At 43.5% G+C, this 19390-nt stretch overlaps 1 protein-coding gene across 1 annotated transcript; it reads right to left on the bottom strand.

Annotated features, from left to right (window-relative positions):
• Positions 1 to 126: 126 nt before the first annotated feature.
• Positions 127 to 18998, bottom strand: LOC102261082 (spermatogenesis-associated protein 31D1-like). Its single transcript, XM_014541222.1, is given in 7 exon segments — positions 127 to 261; positions 263 to 398; positions 6422 to 6505; positions 9191 to 11929; positions 12191 to 12251; positions 13131 to 13182; positions 18909 to 18998. Coding segments are annotated over 7 exon segments (3297 nt in total).
• Positions 18999 to 19390: the final 392 nt, after the last annotated feature.

Raw genomic sequence — 19390 nt, 5'->3', positions numbered from 1 at the left:
TGCTGAGAGGTTTCTGTTAATTTGCACTAAGCATCATCAGTTCCAGAGGCTCTACACTCCTACAGGCATGAGGTGGGGGGTACTGAGTATGGGATGGGGGGATTAGCCACCTTGAAATGTTGAGCCTCAGTTTCTCCTCAGGTTCTCTGGTGGTATATAATAATGGTCAGAAAGGATGGAAACTGGTACATAGGTATAAGATGACTGGCTGTAAAATGGATGGCCAGAAGCTCGAGGACAAGTGGCCTTTTGAGATTTTTTTGACCACAGGGACTAAACATTACAAACCCTCCTGTTGCTTTTGTAACACATGCCATTCCAGGTGTTGATTTTCATTTAAGGTAGTAGACTCTGAATCATTCTGGGATCCATGGAAAAACACCCCATAGTCCCTAATCCTGGATACAGAAGCAGATGGTAGTATTGGGTATCAGAATTGAAGTAGGCTGGGGATGAATATGAGTGAAAGTAGTGGTTTGGATTGGTGCTTAGTCTTAGGCCAGGTTTGGGGGTGTACACTGGGGAGGGGAAAGGGATGAAAATGAGGAAGTGTTGGAGATCTTGATCCTGCATTTGGACTGCAGAAATATTACAGATTCCATTGAGTAACAAAATGTGATACTCTAATGGGGAACCACCTCTAGAAACTAGGAGAATAATCACTAGGGACTCACTGTGCAAAGAGGGAAGAACCCAGTAGACCTGGGTCTCTTTCTCAATCAGTTTTTCCCCAAAAGTCTTGACACAAAGAACTTGCTCACAAATGCACAGATTTTCTGGTTTGCCTTCAATGTTCCAGCCAGGTTTTTAAAAAATCAGCTTTTATTGATTTCAGAGAGAGAAAGGGAGAGCAAGAGAGAGAGAAACAGATAAATGTTGACAGAGAATCATCGATGAACTGCCTTCTGCATGCACCCTACCGGGGTCCAAGCCCACAACTCTGGCAGTATGCCTCAACCAGGAATCAAACTGAGACCCCACGGTGTCAATGTTCAACCACTGAGCCACAAGGCCAGGCATCCAAAACATTTTGAGGGCTGGGATGATCTATATATCAAGTGGCTACAATTAACTTTATGAAGTTGTCCATTGGTATTCTGACCCGATTTGTTTTGAAAATGGTTCCATGTCCTTTTCTTACTTTGTGAAAATCTTAAAAACCGCCCCCCACCCCATTTTTTTCTTTTTTCTTTCCAAGAGTGCCTAGAAGTTAAGGCCAAGGAAAGAATGACCTTGATGTGCTTTGTAGCAGATTTTCCCCAGAGACAGGTATCTAGTAGATGGAAGGAAACATGGTCTCACTGAAAATAAGTGTGCAATTATATGGGGAGGAACACGTTCTTGGCATAAGCCTGCCAAAAGGAGGAGTCTGAAATTGACAGTTTGAATGGACAGGGCCTATGACTGTTGGAACATGACTAGACAACTCACCAGTGCTATCTGGTGATGAATTCTATGGAACAGGCTTCATTAGATGGAAATCAATTTGCATTGATTCACAGTTAAAGTGAAGTCTGGTGGTGGTGAATCAGGCAGGGTTGGTAGTACCTGATAACAAGCAAATGAATCAGTGGGCTTCCTTGTCTTAAAAAAATGTGGTAAGGAATAAATGGGAAACTGAAGGCTCAAGTGAGACGATGGTATTGACAAAGTAGTCTATGATTAGAGAATAGGATGTGCTCTCTTAGTGTATTGTGGTTAGACAGAGAAAAACTTAAGGAGTTGGGGAGGGGAATAGTCCTCTGAGAATTGAGACTCCAAAGGATAAAAAAGATCTGGAGACATAGTTTGACCAAGTGATGAGGGTGACAGAAAATTACCCAAGGGTGTCATTGAGTTGGAGGAGAGAACAGAGGGGTATGGTAGGAAAAGCTCAGGCAGAGGAGGTGGTATTAGGTCTCCTGGAGGGTCTGCTGAGAAGGCAGAGGACTGAATGAAGGATGGCTCAGTCATAGAAGCTGTGGAAGTCAGAGGGGACACAGAGAGAGTAGCATCTTCTAGGACCTTTGGGAGAACCTGCTGATTGACTTCAGTGGTTGCTTTAGTACATACCTCACAGGAGGGGTCTAGATATAACATTTGATGAAAGCAGGTGGTATCATGGTGCTGACCCAGGAGACTGATAGAGACAGGAGGTACAAAGCTGCAGGCCAAGACCAAAACCAACATATGAGACACTGGCAGGTCTGGCAAAGGTAGGGTTGCCCACTGTATAGTGTCCTTTCACATTACCCTACTTTTAAAAAATTATCTTTATTGTTTAAATTATTACAGATGTCCCCCTTCTTTCCCTATTGCCCCCCATCCTCCCCTCATCCATCCCCTCCCCAGGCCTTTACCCGTTATTGTCTGTGTCCATTTATGTTCTTTGGTTGATCTCTTCACTCACCTCCTCCATTCCCTCTGAGGATCTTCTATCTGTTGCATACTTCCATGACTCTGGATATATTTTGTTTGTCACATTCCACATTATTTTGTTCATTAAATTCCACATATAAGTGAGATCATGTGATACTTATCTTTCTCTGACTGACTTATTTCACTTAGAACCCTGATTTCTTGATCACACAATATTACCTATTTATCCCCCTCCCAAAGGCTTTCACATTCTGACTCTAAGATTTTCCTCTCTTGTCAATACTTGGCTTTCCTGAGGCCCTTCAAATCCATAGACTGTTCAAGAAGGTTACAAAAAAGAAAAGGGTGATGTTTAATCACCTTTGTAGAAAAGAAAGCATTTTTGTTGCCCCTTCTATTTGCTCTGACAAGTTATCTATGTGAAATCAGAATAGTGATGAAGGTGAAGCTAGGAAATCTCATAGGAGATTGTGTAGAAGAATCTGCAGTGTTACTGTTGATAGAACATGAAAAGCTTCTAGAATTGAAATAAAAGATCACATATTTAATGATAATAATAATAAAGTTCATATATGTATGTTGCATGATCACAAAGAGATTTCATACATATTATTGCATGTGATATTCAGAAACACCCTGTGAGGAACCTAGGTCAGTGTTTACCTCAAAGAGGAATTGAACCTTCCAAGAAATCAAAGTCCTTGTTTATATTCAGGAGACAGAAGTTCTGACACTTTACCATCTGACATGGCCACCTATTGGACAACCCCATTGCCCAGGTCCATCAAAACTCCATGCCCAGGGACAGGTAGAGCAAGAAATCTGAGAAGGGTCTCCATTCCTGAGTGCCTTCCCATGAGCCTCTTCAATAAGGACTCTGTTTTTTGAGAGGAACTCTATTTAGCAACTGACATCTTCAGTTATCATGGACATGAGACCTCACAAAGAGACAAAGAGGGAAGAAATTGCAAATGCTTCATTTGGTAGGTAAGTCTGGGTTTGTGTTTTATCATGCATGCAAATTTCCACAGGTTTAATTATATTCAAATAAATACATTTTTTTAAATGGACCATGGATAGTTTTCCTGCATTTTAAAAAGTTAAGATTTCTGACTTTAATATTTTCGCGGCTGCCACCACCACCATACCTAGACCCTGGAACTGTGCAGTGCCAACTGTAAACAATTTTCTGATTCCATTCCAGGCAAAAAATCTGGGATCTTCTCCACATTGGGCCATGTTAACATTCTAAACAGGATTTCACAAATTACTGGAGGAGGTCACACTCAATCCCAAAAAAGAATAAAATATTTTTAAAAATTAAACATTATATAAACAAAAATAAAACAATTCAAGATATTTATGACATCTTGAATTTTTTCTTTTCAAGTCCACCAGTTCATTGGTCTTCTGGGATTTTGTGGAGTGAATGGGTTTCCAGCACTTCCTCTGCTCTGCTAGTCACTTCCTACACCTCACCTGGATTTCCATTCTCCAGAAATGTGTTGACATTTTTTGTCATATCCTCTCCCTATTTGCCATTCCCAAGTACTTATTCTTTTTAAATCCTTCACTTGTTTTAACAACTATATTGAAATACAGTTCACATGCCATACAGTTTACCTATATAAAGTGTCAAGTTTTACGGTTTTAGTAAATTTAAAAACAGCTTCATGACTTCATAAAGAAATGGTATCTTCTTTAGAAATCATCCCTCTCCTTCCCTTCCCACCCCCAGGCCTAAGCAATCACTAATTTATTTTTTGTTTCCCTAGTTTCTCCTGTGTGGACATTTTATATGAAAGGATCATAGGTGCTCATTTGTGACTGGCTTTATCCACAAACCATAATGTTTTTAAGGTTCACCCATGTTGTAATATGAATGGTTTTTATTGCCAATACATGTTACATTGTATGGATATATGAATCTGTTTACCCATTCATCAGTTAATGAAAATTTGAGTTGTTTTCTCCTTTTATTACTATGAATACTATTACTATGAACATTGGTTTACAACGTTTGGTAGGGATAAGTGTTTTCATTTCTCATGAATGCATACTAGAGGTGCAATTGCTAGGTCATATGATAACTCTATGTTTAACATTTTGAGTAAGTGCCATACTATTTTTCAAAGTGGCTCCCATCAGCAATGTATGGGAGTTCTACTTTCTCCACATTCTCAGTGAGAATTACCTGAGTTTTTTTATTTTACCTATTTTTTGGTGTGTGTATATGCATGAGAATTACCTGAGTTTTTTTATTTTACCTATTTTTTTGGTGTGTGTATATGCATGTGTTTGTTTTTCTTAATCCTCACCTGAGGATCTATTTTTATTGAATTTTAGAGAGAAAGGAATGGAGAGAGAGAAACAATGACATAAGAGAAAAATATCATTCAGTTGCTTCCTGAACGCACCCTGTCCAGGAATTTAACCCACAACCTAGGTATGTGCTCTGACCTGGAATCAAACCCACAACCTTTTTGATGTGTGGGAAGATGCTCCAACCAATTGAGTCTCTGAGTCAGGGCTCTTAGTGTTTTTAATTAGCATTTCCCTAAAGGTTAATGAAGTCAAGCATCTTTTCACTGAGTCTTTTACTTTTAGTGGCATTTGGGGAAGGAAAAAGATAAGCAAGGGTATCTGATCTACTGTGTTTTAAGTCATTTTAATGTCTGACAGGAAAATTTTTTCTAAATATTTGAAAACACAGATAGAGATGCCATTTCTGTAGTTTTGTGCTTCTCTATAGTTAGCATGTTAGTGTCGTCACTGCGTGATTAGTAGCAGTAATATTGTGCACGGGATTTGCTCTTTAAGATTATTTGCATGGAGTTGAGAGAACTCACTCAAATGACTCCTCAGGGTTGATTAAAAGGCAGAGCAGAACTGATTCCCAAAGCCTTTCAAACTCAGTGTTCTTTCCTCACCAAGGCTGTTTACATCTGTGGTGCATAAGTGTGTTCCACACGTGACAAATGTCAAAGAAATGTGAAAGCTTTGACATGGGCACATAAGTCTGAGAGATGGATAGTTAGATGTTCTGATGGGCATTTTCACTGTACTGTATTGTAAAAATGGCATCTATTACACATATCAAATGATAATTTTTGAGAGTACATGGGAAGATATATTATTGTATCTGCTGTTGTGTATGTTTAAACATTTCTTTGTTAAGCTTGAAAAAAGTAAAAGATGTTAGCTGCCTCATAAGGAGAGGGAGGATGCATCAGTCCATGAAGACAGGAATTTAGCTGTCTCTCAAGGTGACTTCAGAAAGTGTCATTCCTTTGAGGTTGGGAAGGAAGCCTCTTTCCATGTAATAAGAAGGAAAAAGGAAAGGAAGAATGTGAAAAGTGATATTTTTAAAGTGTTTTGTTGAAAAGTTCCCATCTCATGTCTTCTAGATCCTCTGTGAATAGTGGTCCAGCACACCAGTTGAGCCAGTGGAGATGGACTCAGTTTGAGAAAAGTGAAAGCAATTTGAAATAGATTTGAGTAGCTTTGGAGAGAGAACAGACTAAGGAAACAGGGACCTAAGCTCCATTTGTTTTGTTCACATGTTAGTAGACAAGAGATAATTGTTTGGGGAATGAATTAATGATTTCCAGGTAATTCTGGGGCACCAGTAGAATCAATTGTGTGATTTAATCCAATAATGGTCATTTACTTATAGGAAGACATTTCTGGAAAAACAGAGTTGAAATTTTGCCAGACGGGAAGGACTAAAGGGGACTGAAAGGGACCCATTTTGTAGTGGAGTGTTTAAGAGTTGGTTACCTGATAGACCATCAAGTCTAACTTGGTAAGGGAGGGAAACAAGAGCTTTGTGAATTGACTGGGAGTTAGTGGGAAAATAAATGACCCAGAGTTGAAAAATTATCAAGGGGCATATAAGTTGGAAGGATAGAAGATAAGAATGTATTATTCCAGATGGCAGAGGTATTCCTGGTAATGTGTGCTATAGTGTAGAGGTAACTACATCAGAGTTACTTCTCATGAATGTTAGAGCTTTTACTGCCTGCTCACCCCTTCAGGTTCCTTGCCTTGGGCTCCATTTTACCTTTTTATCCCTCCCAGGACTTTCACAAAATCTGAATTATTTTTGTGACCCCAAGATTCAGACATTGTAGGGTTGATGGCATAACTGTGGACAAAAGATACAAGTGTGGTAGTGAGAAAGGATTGTGGTGGACATCTGTGTGTGTTGTTGTTGTTGTTGTTGTTGTTGTTGCTATTTGTCTTTGACACTCAGGATTCACAATTCTTACTGGGAAAACTACCTCAAGTGCTGTCTAACAAAAGATACAAGTGTGGTAGTGAGAGAGGATTGTGGTGGACATCTGTGTGTTGTTTTTTTGTTGTTGTTGTTGCTGTTTGTCTTTGACACACAGGATTCACAATTCTTACTGGGAAAACTGCCTCAAGTGCTGTCTAGGGCAGTCATTCCATTTTTGTGTTTTAGTCTGAACAAGTGGGGTTGACTCCCCAGAGGACCCTTATAGTACAGGTGGGTATATGTGTAGGATTTGGCCAAAGAGAGCATTCCATGGAAGTCCAAGGTGAGCCCCCAAACATCTGTAACCCTGGTGCATAGTCTAGAACTCACCTCCAGTACATGAGCTGCAGGTGTTCTGTGGGAGATTTATTGTAACTTCCCAAAACCCTTGTATATCAAAGGTGACATCTCCATCCTGATAGGTGAAATGTACTTGCTAAGAGCAAATTCGTGCATATTCCCATCAAGCATGGAAGGAAGGCACACATTCCACCATCTCCAAAGACAGGGATGCCATGCCTAATGACATCCCTGCAAATATTGTTTTAGTGCTCAAGGAATAGCCCTGGTCTTTTTGCTGTGAGGCATCTGTAGGCTGTGCAGTTCCCTGATCAGCCATGGCAGGTGGAGCTTAGATCAGTTTGGGAGCAAGACAGGATCACACTGTGGGGATGATGGGCATAATCTGTATTCCATCAGCAAGGTCACTCTTTCCCTTCTTCATTGGTTCTTTTTTCTCACTTAGTCTAAGCGGCATCTTTTCCTTACTTTCAGCTTTGTTTTACTCTGGGAGGAAGGTGGCTACCTAGCTACCAGTCATCACAACTATAGTTGAGTGAAGTTTTTGCTCAGGAAAAAAAAATGTCAACCTGAAAAAATATCCAGAGATGGAACAACTTCCCGAAGGTTACTTTCCAGTAGGGATACTTCAGTGTCAAGATTAAATTATGCTTCCTCCTGCCCTAGCCGGTTTGGCCCAGTGGATAGAACATTGGCCTGCGAACTGAAAGGTCCCAGGTTCAATTCCAGTCAAGGGCATATGCCCAGGTTATGGGCTCGATCCCCAGTGGGGGATTTGCAGGAGGCAGCCGATCCATGATCCTCTCTCATCATGGATGTTTCTATCTCTCTGTCCCTCTTCCTCTCTGAAATCAATAACGATCCATGATTCTCTCTCATCATGGATGTTTCTATCTCTCTCTCTCTCTTCCTCTCTGAAATCAATAAAAATATATTTAAAAAAATAAAAAAAATATGCCTCCCCAAAACATCAACATGACCCATGAGACAGATCTTTAAGCATATCTGTGCTTTCCTAGACCCTTCCCCAACCAGCCAAAGATCTACTGCAGCCATATCCCCTAAACACTCCCATTCAGGATTCACTCACTTGTCCTATATAATAAAGAGGTAATAGCAAATTAACCCTCACACCCTCACAAGATGGCTGCCTATGATCAAGCCGACAGGGGGTTAGTGAGGGACAACCAAATGACTGAACAAGCAGGCTGCATGGGGTGACCAGGCCAGCAGGGGGTGAGTGAGGGACAACCAAATGACTGAACTAGCAGGCTGTGTGGGGCGACCAGGCCAGCGAGGGGGCCATGAGGGGCGACCAGGCCGGCAGCAGGGGTGGGGGGCAGCGGGCGGGGGGGCGGCAGTGAGGGGTGACTAGGCTGGCAGGGGGGAAATTGGGGGTGACCAGGCCAGTGTAGGGGGGCAATTTGGGGCACTGGCAGAGGGGGGAAGTTAGGAGCGACCAGGCAGGCAGGCAGGTGATCGATTAGGAGCCAGCGGTCCAGGATTGTGAGAGGGATGTCCCAGGGATCGGGCCTAAACCGGCAGTCAGACATCCCCCATAGGGTCCCAGATTAGAAAGGATGCAAGCTGGGCTGAGGGGACCCCTCCCGTGCACGAATTTCGTGCACCAGGCCTCTAGTTCTAAATAATGATTAAGCCACTGTCTCATTATTATTAATAATTTCTGAAAAATATACCTGCCTTTTATCTTTTGGGATAAAGAAGGCCTGTATTCTGTACAATTTGAAAAGATTTTTAAGTATTTCCTGATGGAGAAGGTGTGGGCTGCTCTGCATATTCCTTAAGACTAACCTAAAAGGCAGGAGACAGAGCCCATCTCCACAAACTTCATCAGGGATGAAGTAGGCTTTGGCAGGGGTCACATGATATCTATTTTTCCATAGAGCTCTACGGGCTGTTCACTTTAGAAGCTAAAGGAAGGGATCAGGAAGAGCTGAACTAACACTTTCCTTTCCCTGAGCAAAAGCCCCGAGACACTCATGCCCCCAACACAGTACATAGAGAAGACATTACTATTATTAGGGCAAATTTATTAGGGCAAATTAATATTCTTCACAGGGCAGGAATTATTTTGTGGTGGGAAATTCTTTTCCCTGGAAAATATCCAGAATCCTTTTCTGTCTTAATAGTAGAAACGGATCTCTGAACACCGTGGTTACAGCAGTGGTGAGAGCAGCAGGAGCCCACTGGGCAGCTGGAGGCCTGCAGGTGGGGCTTGGACGGGGCACACACTCTCTGCAGGACACAGATTGGAGTTGCTTCTGATCTAATAGCTGGTCCTTAAATGCCACAACTTTCCGGGGGTGTCTGTCCTTGTCACTGAAGGCAGCTTGGTGGAAGGTCTTGGTATTTGTCACTTTACAAGAGCTAGCCCTGGAGTGAAAAGGATGCCCCTGGACAGGCTCTGCCCAGGCCCACACTGCTGCAATCCGCAGAGCTTTTGCAAACTTCACTGCAGAGGGAAGGGGCTCTTGAGGGCAAGTGATATCTACTGGATGCTGACGCCCCAGTTTTTCCTCTAGAAAACTCACAATGTCTGCTCTACTTTTAACTGGGCCTTGGCTCTGTGTAGATGATACATTGTTGCCCTTTTCCTGAGAGTATTTTTGCTGTTTGCATTTTTTCCAAAAATAAAGCCATTGAAAAAACCGGTTCATTTGTTTTCTGAACAGGCTTTCTGGAGGAGGTTGTACCTTCTGTGATGGGGTCTTCGGAGACTTGGCCCCAAGCCTCTCCTTTAATGGCAGGTTCAAAGTAGGAAATCTCTTCCTTTCAGGTTGGGATGTGCCCATCCCAGCATTCCCTCCACCAAGCTCCTCTGGTTTGGACCCTGTGGGCCTCACTTTCTTTGTAGCTGGTGGGAAATTCTTATCCTGGCATAACCTTGAGATCTTCTTAGGGACCCACAGATCCTGTGGCTGCTCCATACTGACTCCTGTGTTCCCCAAATGGACATGCAGCACCTGGGGAGCTGCCCTGTCCACACTGGAGACACCCTGAGCATGAATCAGGGAGGCTTTGTAAATCAAGCTGTCTGAGGCATGGGACACGTGAGTGGGCTGGCCTTGGGCCTGACTATGCTTCATCTTCCCTAACTTCTTTAACTCGGCAATTAGTTGGTTCTTAGCATCTGCTGAGTTAGGATCTTGGAGAACTGATGTTTTTGCTGGGAGGCATTCAGTTTTCACAATCGTTACTCCTTTACTCTCACTCACATTTAGCCTTTGCGCGACTTCCAGCTTGCTGGTTGTCAAGATGTCACTCATTTTGTATTGAAGAGCATTGAGCTCCTCAGCCCTAGACACATTGAGCATGGAGACAGGTTCTGATTTCTTCATCTCTTTGACGTTACTGGAATTTGCACTCTGATCCTTTAGCTCATGTTCAGCCCAGGATTGTCTTATGGGCAGCTTTAAGGGGAGAATGTTGGCTCTTGGAGAATGTTCTTGACTTGCTTTGCCAATGATGTTTGTCATAGGCAGAGGAGTAGGTCGAGCATCCAGAATTCTCTGAACATGGTCTGACAGCCTGTGGGAGATTTCAGAGGGTGCTTGTCTCAGGATCCCCTGTCCTTCCTTGCCCACAAGTGAGGTAGCAGAGCTACAATGATTCAGGGTTTTAGAGCTTCCTCGAAGGGGCATGAAGCCCCCTGATTTGGAGACCACCTCAGAAATCAGGTTAGTTGAGAAGGATTTGGAATCATACTGGAGATGGGAGGAAGCATCTTTCATTTTAAAGATTTTAATGGATTCAAGAACTTTGGCGGGAAGGCCACACACCATCCTCAAATGAAACTTGGTAATGTGGGCTTCCAGAATCTGCTGGGAACCGGACTCAAGGAAGTAAAGCTCCTGGCATGTGTTCAGGCAGTATTCCCTACCCACTGGTGGTGCCAAACTTCTCCGTTTTATTTCCACATAGGATTTCATAGAAAGTGTCTGTTGGATAGCATGCCATGGACTATGCATAGTCGCAGGGAGCTGACCCTCACTGATTTCCTTTGACTTCTTCCTCAAATGTATTTTCCGGGCATTTTCTTGTTCTCTCTGCATTATATTCTGCCCTGACATCATGGAATTTTCTCCTGACAGACTCATTATGTAGGTATTTAGGTCTTTCTCAGAGTCATACCCCACATCCTGAACTTGATAGAAATTGCGTGTCAAGGGGGACAGCAACAGGTCTCTGACACGAGCTTTCTGAGAGGAAAAGTCTGAAATCGACAGACTTGCATGGTCAGTGCCTTGAGGGACATAAGTGGCCAATGCTCCAGTGCTATCTGGAGATGAGTTTTTCAGAGCAGGCTTGGATGAGATGTGAATGGGTTTAGGTTGAGTCAAAGTTAAACTGTAGTGTAGTGGTGGTGGTGAAACAGACAAGGTTGGTTGTACATGATGAAAAGTAACAGATTCTGTGGAATTACCTTTCTGGGCCAAATCTGGGAAGGGGTTGATATCTTGGGTATTGGAGGAGTCAATGAAGATGGTATTCAGGGTCAGAGAGGCGTCTGATTGAACAGCAGCATCCATAGTCTTAGTACCATGTGGTGGGACATGGTGTATGGTATGGACTGGAAATTCAGATGTCAAGAGAGATAAATTGTCTGCTGGCATAGAGTGAATCTGTGATGATGGTAATGGAAAATGAGTTAAGGGGGTCACTGGGTTAGGGGAGAGATTGGAGGGGGATGGTGGGAAAGGCTTAGGCAGGTGAAGTGGTATTAGGACTCCTAGAGGGACTGCTGAGAAGGCAGGGGACTGAGTGAATGATGGCTCAGTCACAGGATCTGCAGAAGTCAAAGGGGACACAGAGGGAATAGCATCTTCCAGGACAAATGAAGACAGCAGCTGATCCATCTCAGCAGTTGCATCATTACACACCTCACAGGAGGGATCTGGACATAACAGTTGACGAAAGAGGATGGAATCATGACGCTGGCCGAGGGGGCTGCAGGAGACAGGAGGTACAAAGCTGCAGCCAAGACCAACCAGAACAAGGAAAGGAGGACCTACTGACCTGGTGTGTTGGGGTCACCTGAATCCTGCTGTCTCTTCACATTGCCCCACATTCATGACTTCACAATGCACTCAATAGCACTCACCCCAAAGTCTCCTTCATGTACTAATTTCTATGGCAACCCCAATCCATGACTATAGAAGGCTGTACTGAAGCCCTGGAATTGCATAGAACATACTAAATTGGGATCAGGGAAGAGGGAGAAAGGTTTTTCACCTTTTAAGGAGAGAAATCAGCATCTTTTTATCCTCTTCTTCCCTCTGGTAGTACCTTCTATCTGGGAAACCAGGAGAGTGTGTTACATGTGATGAAGGTATAGAATCCCAGTAATTATAAAGGAGTCCCTTTATGGGAAACCATTGGTATATTAGACACTGAAAGCCCCATGAGTTAATAGATGAAGTCAAATGGTCAATATTAATAACACTCTCATGTGTGTTGCAACTTTTATAAATATATATAATAAAAGGCTAATATGCAAATCGACCAAACAGTGCAACAACCAGTTGCTATGAAGTGCACTGACCACAAGGGGGCAGACATTCAACGCAGGAGCTGCCCACTGGTGGTCAATGTGTTCCCACAGGGGGAGCGCTGCTCAGCCAGAAGCTGGGTTCATGGCTGGCAAGTGCAGAGGTGGTGGTGGGACCCTCTCCCCCATCCGCAGCAGTGCTAAGGATGTCTGACTGCAGTTATTTAGATATCCCCTGAGGCCTTCCGGACTGCAAGATGGTGCAGGCTGGGCTGAGGGACCACCAAGTGCACGAATTTCGTGCACTGGGCCTCTAGTACATTTTATTATCTACGCTCAAACCACTCTGCAAAACAGAGAAGTCAGTGGTTATGTCAAAGAAGAATCTGATAATTCTGAAGTTAAAATACTTTCACAAAGTCAGGAGACAGAAGTTCCACTTTGGACACATACTGGGTAATACCCATTGCCCAGGTCAATCATTACTTCATATTCAGGGACAGCAAAGCAGGGAATCTGAGAAGTGCCTCAGGTTCTGACAGAAAATCTTCTCCTCTGAGGCCTCTATACTGAGAGGAACTGTGTCGAGCAACTGACATCATAGAAATCATGAAACTGGTTCCTCAGGGAAAGGAGAGAAAGGGTCAGCCTTGGGGAGCTCATGTGGAGTGGGGAGAACCTTACCTTTTAGTGTCCCACCTTTCCTTCTCCTCTTGGCTCTTCCCTGACACTGACACTGAGAATGAAAGTAAAGAATGGGAGGTTGGGGCCCATTTCTGTCACTCCTCTCCCTAGAAACTCAGACATTAATTATCCAAGAATAATATAACTAATTAATTGAACTTTGTGTTTCTTATTATTGTCAAAATTTATATATTTAAAATGTTTTCAGTTTAATCTTCTTCTTTAAAAACTCAAAGAATGTTTGTGTCCATGAGGTTCATGGTTGGTCCTCATTCATAAGTCCTGTGCTTAAGGAGGGCATAAGATCTGGGGCCAACCATCTCATCTCTGCTCCTCAGATAGGACCCTGTGACCTGGAACAGAGCTCCGGCTCCTGCCTCTGCTCAGAGGCTCTCAGATGCTCAGCACTGCTTTCCTGATCAGCCCAGGGAAGGGTTGTTCCAGTTATGCCTGGCATGGAAATATGACTCAGGAGGAAGTACGATGGAACTCTGACCTCCAGCAGAGATCCCAAACTCAAAATAACCCAATCCATGGCCATGAAGGCACTGTTTGGAGTTCTATTCAGGAATTCTCCTCCATACCCAGATGGTCTGTGAGCTTCAGATGGTAGCCTGGGTCCTCCCTGAACCCCTAGCCCTGCCAGTTCTCTTCCCCTAGAACCGTGGTCGGCAAACTGCGGCTCACGAGCCACATGCAGCTCTTTGGCCCCTTGAGTGTGGCTCTTCCTAAGCCTTAGGAGTACCCTAATTAAGTTAATAACAATGTACCTACCTATATAGTTTAAGCTTAAAAAATTTGGCTCTCAAAAGAAATTTCAATCGTTGTACTGTTGATATTTGGCTCTGTTGGCGGAGTTTGCCGACCACTGTCCTAGAAGATTGATGTTCTGTTCTCTCCTCAGACATCCCATCTTAAGTGTCTCTGACCCAAGTTAACTCATTTATAAATGTGGAACTAGAAATGGAAACAATAAAAAAAGTCTCTTTGGGGGCTCGTGCAGGATTCCTTACCTTTTGTGTGTGCGCATTTTTCCAGATGGTTTGGGTTGATAGAATTTTCATCAGGAAAGGGAAGGAGAGGAGGAGCAACCCCAACATACAGAGGCGAGGTAGGGTGCAGGAACAATCTAAATATTCTGAACAGAAGCCCAGATAAAGCTCTGGGAGGCTATTCAGAAATAGGCTGAAAGTCATTTTCTGAATGGCAATGCTGCCTGAGGCCCCTGAGCTCTGAGGGTGCAAACTCTTGATTTTATAGCCAGGCCTGCATCACAAAGCATTGAGTCACAGAGGGTTTTTGAGGGTGTTAAGGGGGACACCTTCAAGAGGATGTGTACCCAGCTCCTCCCAAATCCAACATCCCAGAAGAGCCTCCACCCATTTTATGTCTCCAGGTCCCTCTGCCTTACTCTGCTACCCTTATTTTTCAACCTGCCTTTTAATATAGCATCTATGTACCTCCATGAATATTCTGCTAATTCTATTTGTAATCCAGATATTACTTGGGTCCCCCTTTTTGTTTGGAGATGTTGATGTTGGTCTCACTATGTCCTTTACTTGAGTAATGTGCTGCTATTTAAGGAGACACGTTAGAGATAAGTCATTAGTTTAGGATACTCATAGGTTCTCAGTTTTCTACAGATAGTCCTCAGTGCTCTCTCACTCCCATCCTGTTCACTGTCCCTAGGATGAGCCACAGGGTACAGACATTTCAGGATACCAAAAAGGTTGGGCCGAGGCTAACCAGGAGCCCCTGAATGACAGATGAACAGATTACTCCAGCATAGTTTCACTATGGGAGAGAAGGCTAAGGGGCTTGCCCAGCTGAAGAAGCCAGGCCACTTTGATTGCCTATCTCATTAAGTCTTTATTGGAATTTTTATCTTTAGATACAATCAGTAGGGTGAGTAATCTTGGGAGGACATGTGTTTACATTGTCCCTTAGTCAAGGGCATCCAGGGAGTAAGCATAAGGATTCTACTAAACATATGGGGGTCTGTATATGCACAGGCTTGTTTGGAAAGGTCAAGGAATAATTAGGGACGCCGCCTTCAACATTCCCCTAAGTCTCCCCTAAGTCAGCATTCCCATAAATAAGGCAGGTGGCCTTCCGCACACTTCCCTTTTCTGGGAATGTCCTCCTTACAAACTTTCCAACCAAGTCTCTTGTGCTCCCCAACAAGGCAGAAGAACACATTCAAGGGAAAATACTTTAAAACTGCATTTAAAATAACTATAAGATGCCCACCATTCACACAACAAACATTTATTGAATTCTACAATGTAGTATTTCTAGTAGAAATATTAACATTATAAGGCCTTGCCTCTGCCCTCAGTCAGTCAGGGCTTAGTGCAATAAGTGAAACCTGCCTACAACTCTAATGAAGTGATATAAACTAGGAAAGAAATAGGAATAAAAGCACAAAACACAGATGAAGAAGTAATTAAGTGTTGTGTAAGGAGGGAGATGACAGAGGGGCTAGGGAAAACCATGGAGTTGGTGCCAACACAGGTGGGCATTATGAGGTTTTCTTCCTCATCCTCCTCATCTTCGTCATTGACCTCCTCTTCCTTCTTTCTTAGACTCTTAGAGCAATTTTTGGTTCACAGTAAACATAGCAGACAGTATAAAGTTGTTCACATGTTAGTAAGTATGGGATAATTGTTTTTGGAATGAATAAATGATTTCCAGCTAGTTCTGGGGCACCAGTAGAAATGACTGTAAAATTTAATCCAATAGTGATCAATGACTTATAGGAAGACATTCCCGGATAAACACAGAGCTTAAATTTTTCATACAGAGGTTTCCAAAGGGGACTGGGTGGGCCACTTTAGTTGTTGCTGTTTTTCCTTGACACCCGGGATTTACAAGGCTTCCTGGGAAAAAACTACTGCAAGTGCTGTTTATGACAGTCATTACATTTTTATGTTTCAGTCTGAACAAGTGGGGTTGGCTCCCTGCAAACCTCTACAGTATGGGTGAGTTTGTGCTCAGGTTTGGCCAAAGAGAGCATTGCATGGAGGTCCAGGATGAGCCCCAGAACATCTGTAATCCTAGTGCATAGTCTAAAACTCATCTCTGGTTCATGAGCTGTAGGTGTTCTGGGAGATTTATTATCACTCCCTTAAAACCATGACATCTCCATCCTATAAGTGAAATGTCTACACTAAAGCCAAGATCTTGCACATTTCCATCAATCATGGATGGAAGGAAGCACCAACATCACCTTCCCCAAAGACTGGGATGCCATGCTTAATCACATCCCTGCAAATATTATTTTAGTGCTCAAGGAATAGCCCATGCCTTTTTGGTGTTTGGCATCAGTAGGCTATGCAGTGCTCTGATCAGCCAAGGAAGGTCAGGCTTAGATCAGCTTGAGGAAGATTGGAGCGAGACAGGATCACACTGTATGGATGATGGGAAATAACCTCTGTTCCACCAGCAAGGTCACACTTTCTCCCCTTCAGTAGTTTTTACCTTATTGCTTAATCTAAGGTATCTTTTATATTTTTTTCCCCTGGGAGGTAGGTGGCTGCCTGGTTAACATTCATTCCAGTGGCAGTTGAGTAATGCTTTTGCTCAGAAAAAAAAATTAAAAGTAAAAAAAAAAATAAAATCCCACAGCCTGTAGAAATACCCCGAGATGGGAACCACTTCCCAAGATACCTTTTTAAATGGGGATACTTCAGAGTCAAGGCTAAAGTATGCTTCCCCAAACATTAACATGACCCAAGAGACAGATCTTTAACTAGATCTGTGCTGTTCTGAGACCCTTGCCCAATCACACCAGGATTTACTGCAGCCATATTCCCCCAAACAGTCCCATTAAGGCAGTGGTTCTCAACCTTCCTAATGCTGTGACCCTTTAATACAGTCCCTCATGTTGTGGTGACCCCCAACCATAAAATTATTTTCGTTGCTACTTCATAACTGTAATTTTGCTACTGTTATGAATCGTAATGTAAATATCTGATACGCAGGATGTATTTTCATTGTTAGAAATTGAAAATAATTAAAGCATAGAGATTAATCACAAAAACAATATGTAATTATATATTCAATATGTGTTTTTTGATGGTCTTAGGCGACCCCTGTGAAAGGGTCGTTCAACCCCCTAAGGGGTCGGGACCCACAGGTTGAGAACCGCTGCATTAAGGGTTCACCCACCTGTGTGATCCTCTGCTTACTGACTTCTAAATAATGATTAATCCACTGTGTCTTCTTCACTGATATTTTCTGAAAAATATACTTGTCCTTGATCTTCAGATACAGAAGGCCTGTCTTCCTTTCAAGAGGATATAAGTATTCCCTGGGGGGGAAGATGTGGGCTGCTCTGCATGTTCATTAAGGCTAAGCTGAAAGGCAGGAAACAGCCCATCTCCTCAGCCTCATCAGGTATGAGGTGAGCTTTGGCAGGGGGAACATGATACCTATTTTTCAATAAGAGCTACAAGAGATGGTCACTTGAGCAGCTAAAAGGAAGCAGTCGGGAGCTAAACTAACTCCTCCTTCCTTTTTCTAAGCACAAGCCCTGAGATACCCCAAACCCATGCCCCCAACACAGTACACAGAGAAGACCTTACTCTATTAGATAAATATTTATTAGGGCAAATCAATATTCTCCACAGGGCAGGAATTGTTTTGTGGTGGGAAAGTCCTTCCCCTGCAAAAGATCCAGAATCCTTTTCTAAATCATAGAGACAGATCTCTGAACACCTTGGCTACAGCAGTGGTGAGAGCAGCAAGAGGCCACTGGGCAGCTGCAGCCCTGCAGGTGAGGCACAGTCCCTCTGGGGGCACAGATTGGGGTTGCTTCTGACATAATAGCTGGTCCTTTAATGCCACAACTTTATGGGGGTGTCTGTCCTTGTCTCTGAACACAGCTTCTTGGCCTTAGGACTTCGTATTTGTCACTTTATAGGAGAGAACCCTGGAGTTGAAAGGATGCCCCTGGACAGGCTCTGTCAGTACCCACTCTGCTGCAATCTGCTGAGCTTTCCCAAACTTCACTGCAGAGGGAAGGGGTTCTTATGGGCAGGTGGTATGTACTGCATGCCGGTGCCCCAGTTTCTCCTCTAGAAAATCCCCAATGTCTGCTGTACTTTTAACTGGGCCTCTGCTCTGTGTAGATGATACTGGGCTGCTTTTTTCCTGGAAGTTTTCTTGCTGTTTGCATTTTATCTCAGGATAAAGCCATTGAAAAATCCGGTTCATTTGATTTCTGAACAGGCTTTCAGGAGGAGACTGTGCCTTCTGTGATGGGCTCTGGGGAGACTTGTTCCCATGCCTTTCCTTTAATGGCAGGTCCCGAGTAGGAAATCTCTTCCTTCCAGGTTGGGATGTTCCCAAGCCTGAATTCCCTCTAGAAAACTCTTCTGATTTGTATACAGTGGGCTCACTTTCTTTGCAGCTGCTGGGCAATTTTTATCTTGCCACAACCTTGAGACATTCTTAGGGTTACACGGCTCCTGCCACTGCTTCATACTGACTCTTCTGTCCTCCAAATGGACATGCAGCACCTGGGGAGCTTCCCCGTCCACACTGAGACACCCTGAGCATTAGTCAGAGAGGCTTTGTAAGTCAAGCTGTCTGAGACATGGGACACGTGAGTGTGTTGGCCTTGGGCCTGGCTCTGCTTCCTCTTCTTCAATTTCCACTTTAACTCAGCACTTAGTTGAGGGTCTAAGCATCTGCTGAGTTAGGATCTTGGAGAACTGATGTTTTTGCTGGGAGGCATTCAGTTTTCACAATCGTTACTCCTTTACTCTCACTCACATTTATCCTTTGGGAGATTCCCAGCTTGCTGGTTGTCAAGCGATCACTCATTTTGGATTGAAGAGCATCAAGCTCTTCATCCTTGGACATGGAGATAGGTTGGGCATGAAGACAGGTTCTGATTTCTTCATCTCTTTGCCATGACTGGAATTTACACTTTGGTCATTTGGTTCATGTCCCGTCCAGTATTGCCTATGGGCAGCTTTGTGAGTAGAATTTGGCTCTTTGAAGTGTCCTTGACTTGCTTTGCCAATGATGCTGTTTGTGGCAGGCAGAAGTGCCTGTCCAGCATCCTGAATTTTCTGAACTTCCTCTGCCAGCCCCAAGGTGTTTTGGACACTGATCTTATCAGGGTCCCCTGTCCTTCTTTGCCCACAAATTAGGTGGCAGGGTGAGGATGATTCAGAGTTTTAGAGTTTCGTTGAAGGGGCATGAAGCCTCCTGATTTAGAGACCACCTCAGAAATCAGGTTGGTAGAGTAG

This window comes from Myotis brandtii, unplaced genomic scaffold (genome assembly GCF_000412655.1).
Source record: "Myotis brandtii unplaced genomic scaffold, ASM41265v1 scaffold266, whole genome shotgun sequence".
Classification (NCBI taxonomy): domain Eukaryota; kingdom Metazoa; phylum Chordata; class Mammalia; order Chiroptera; family Vespertilionidae; genus Myotis; species Myotis brandtii.
Note: the sequence above shows the minus strand (reverse complement) of the source record. Positions and strands in the feature narration are given on the sequence as shown.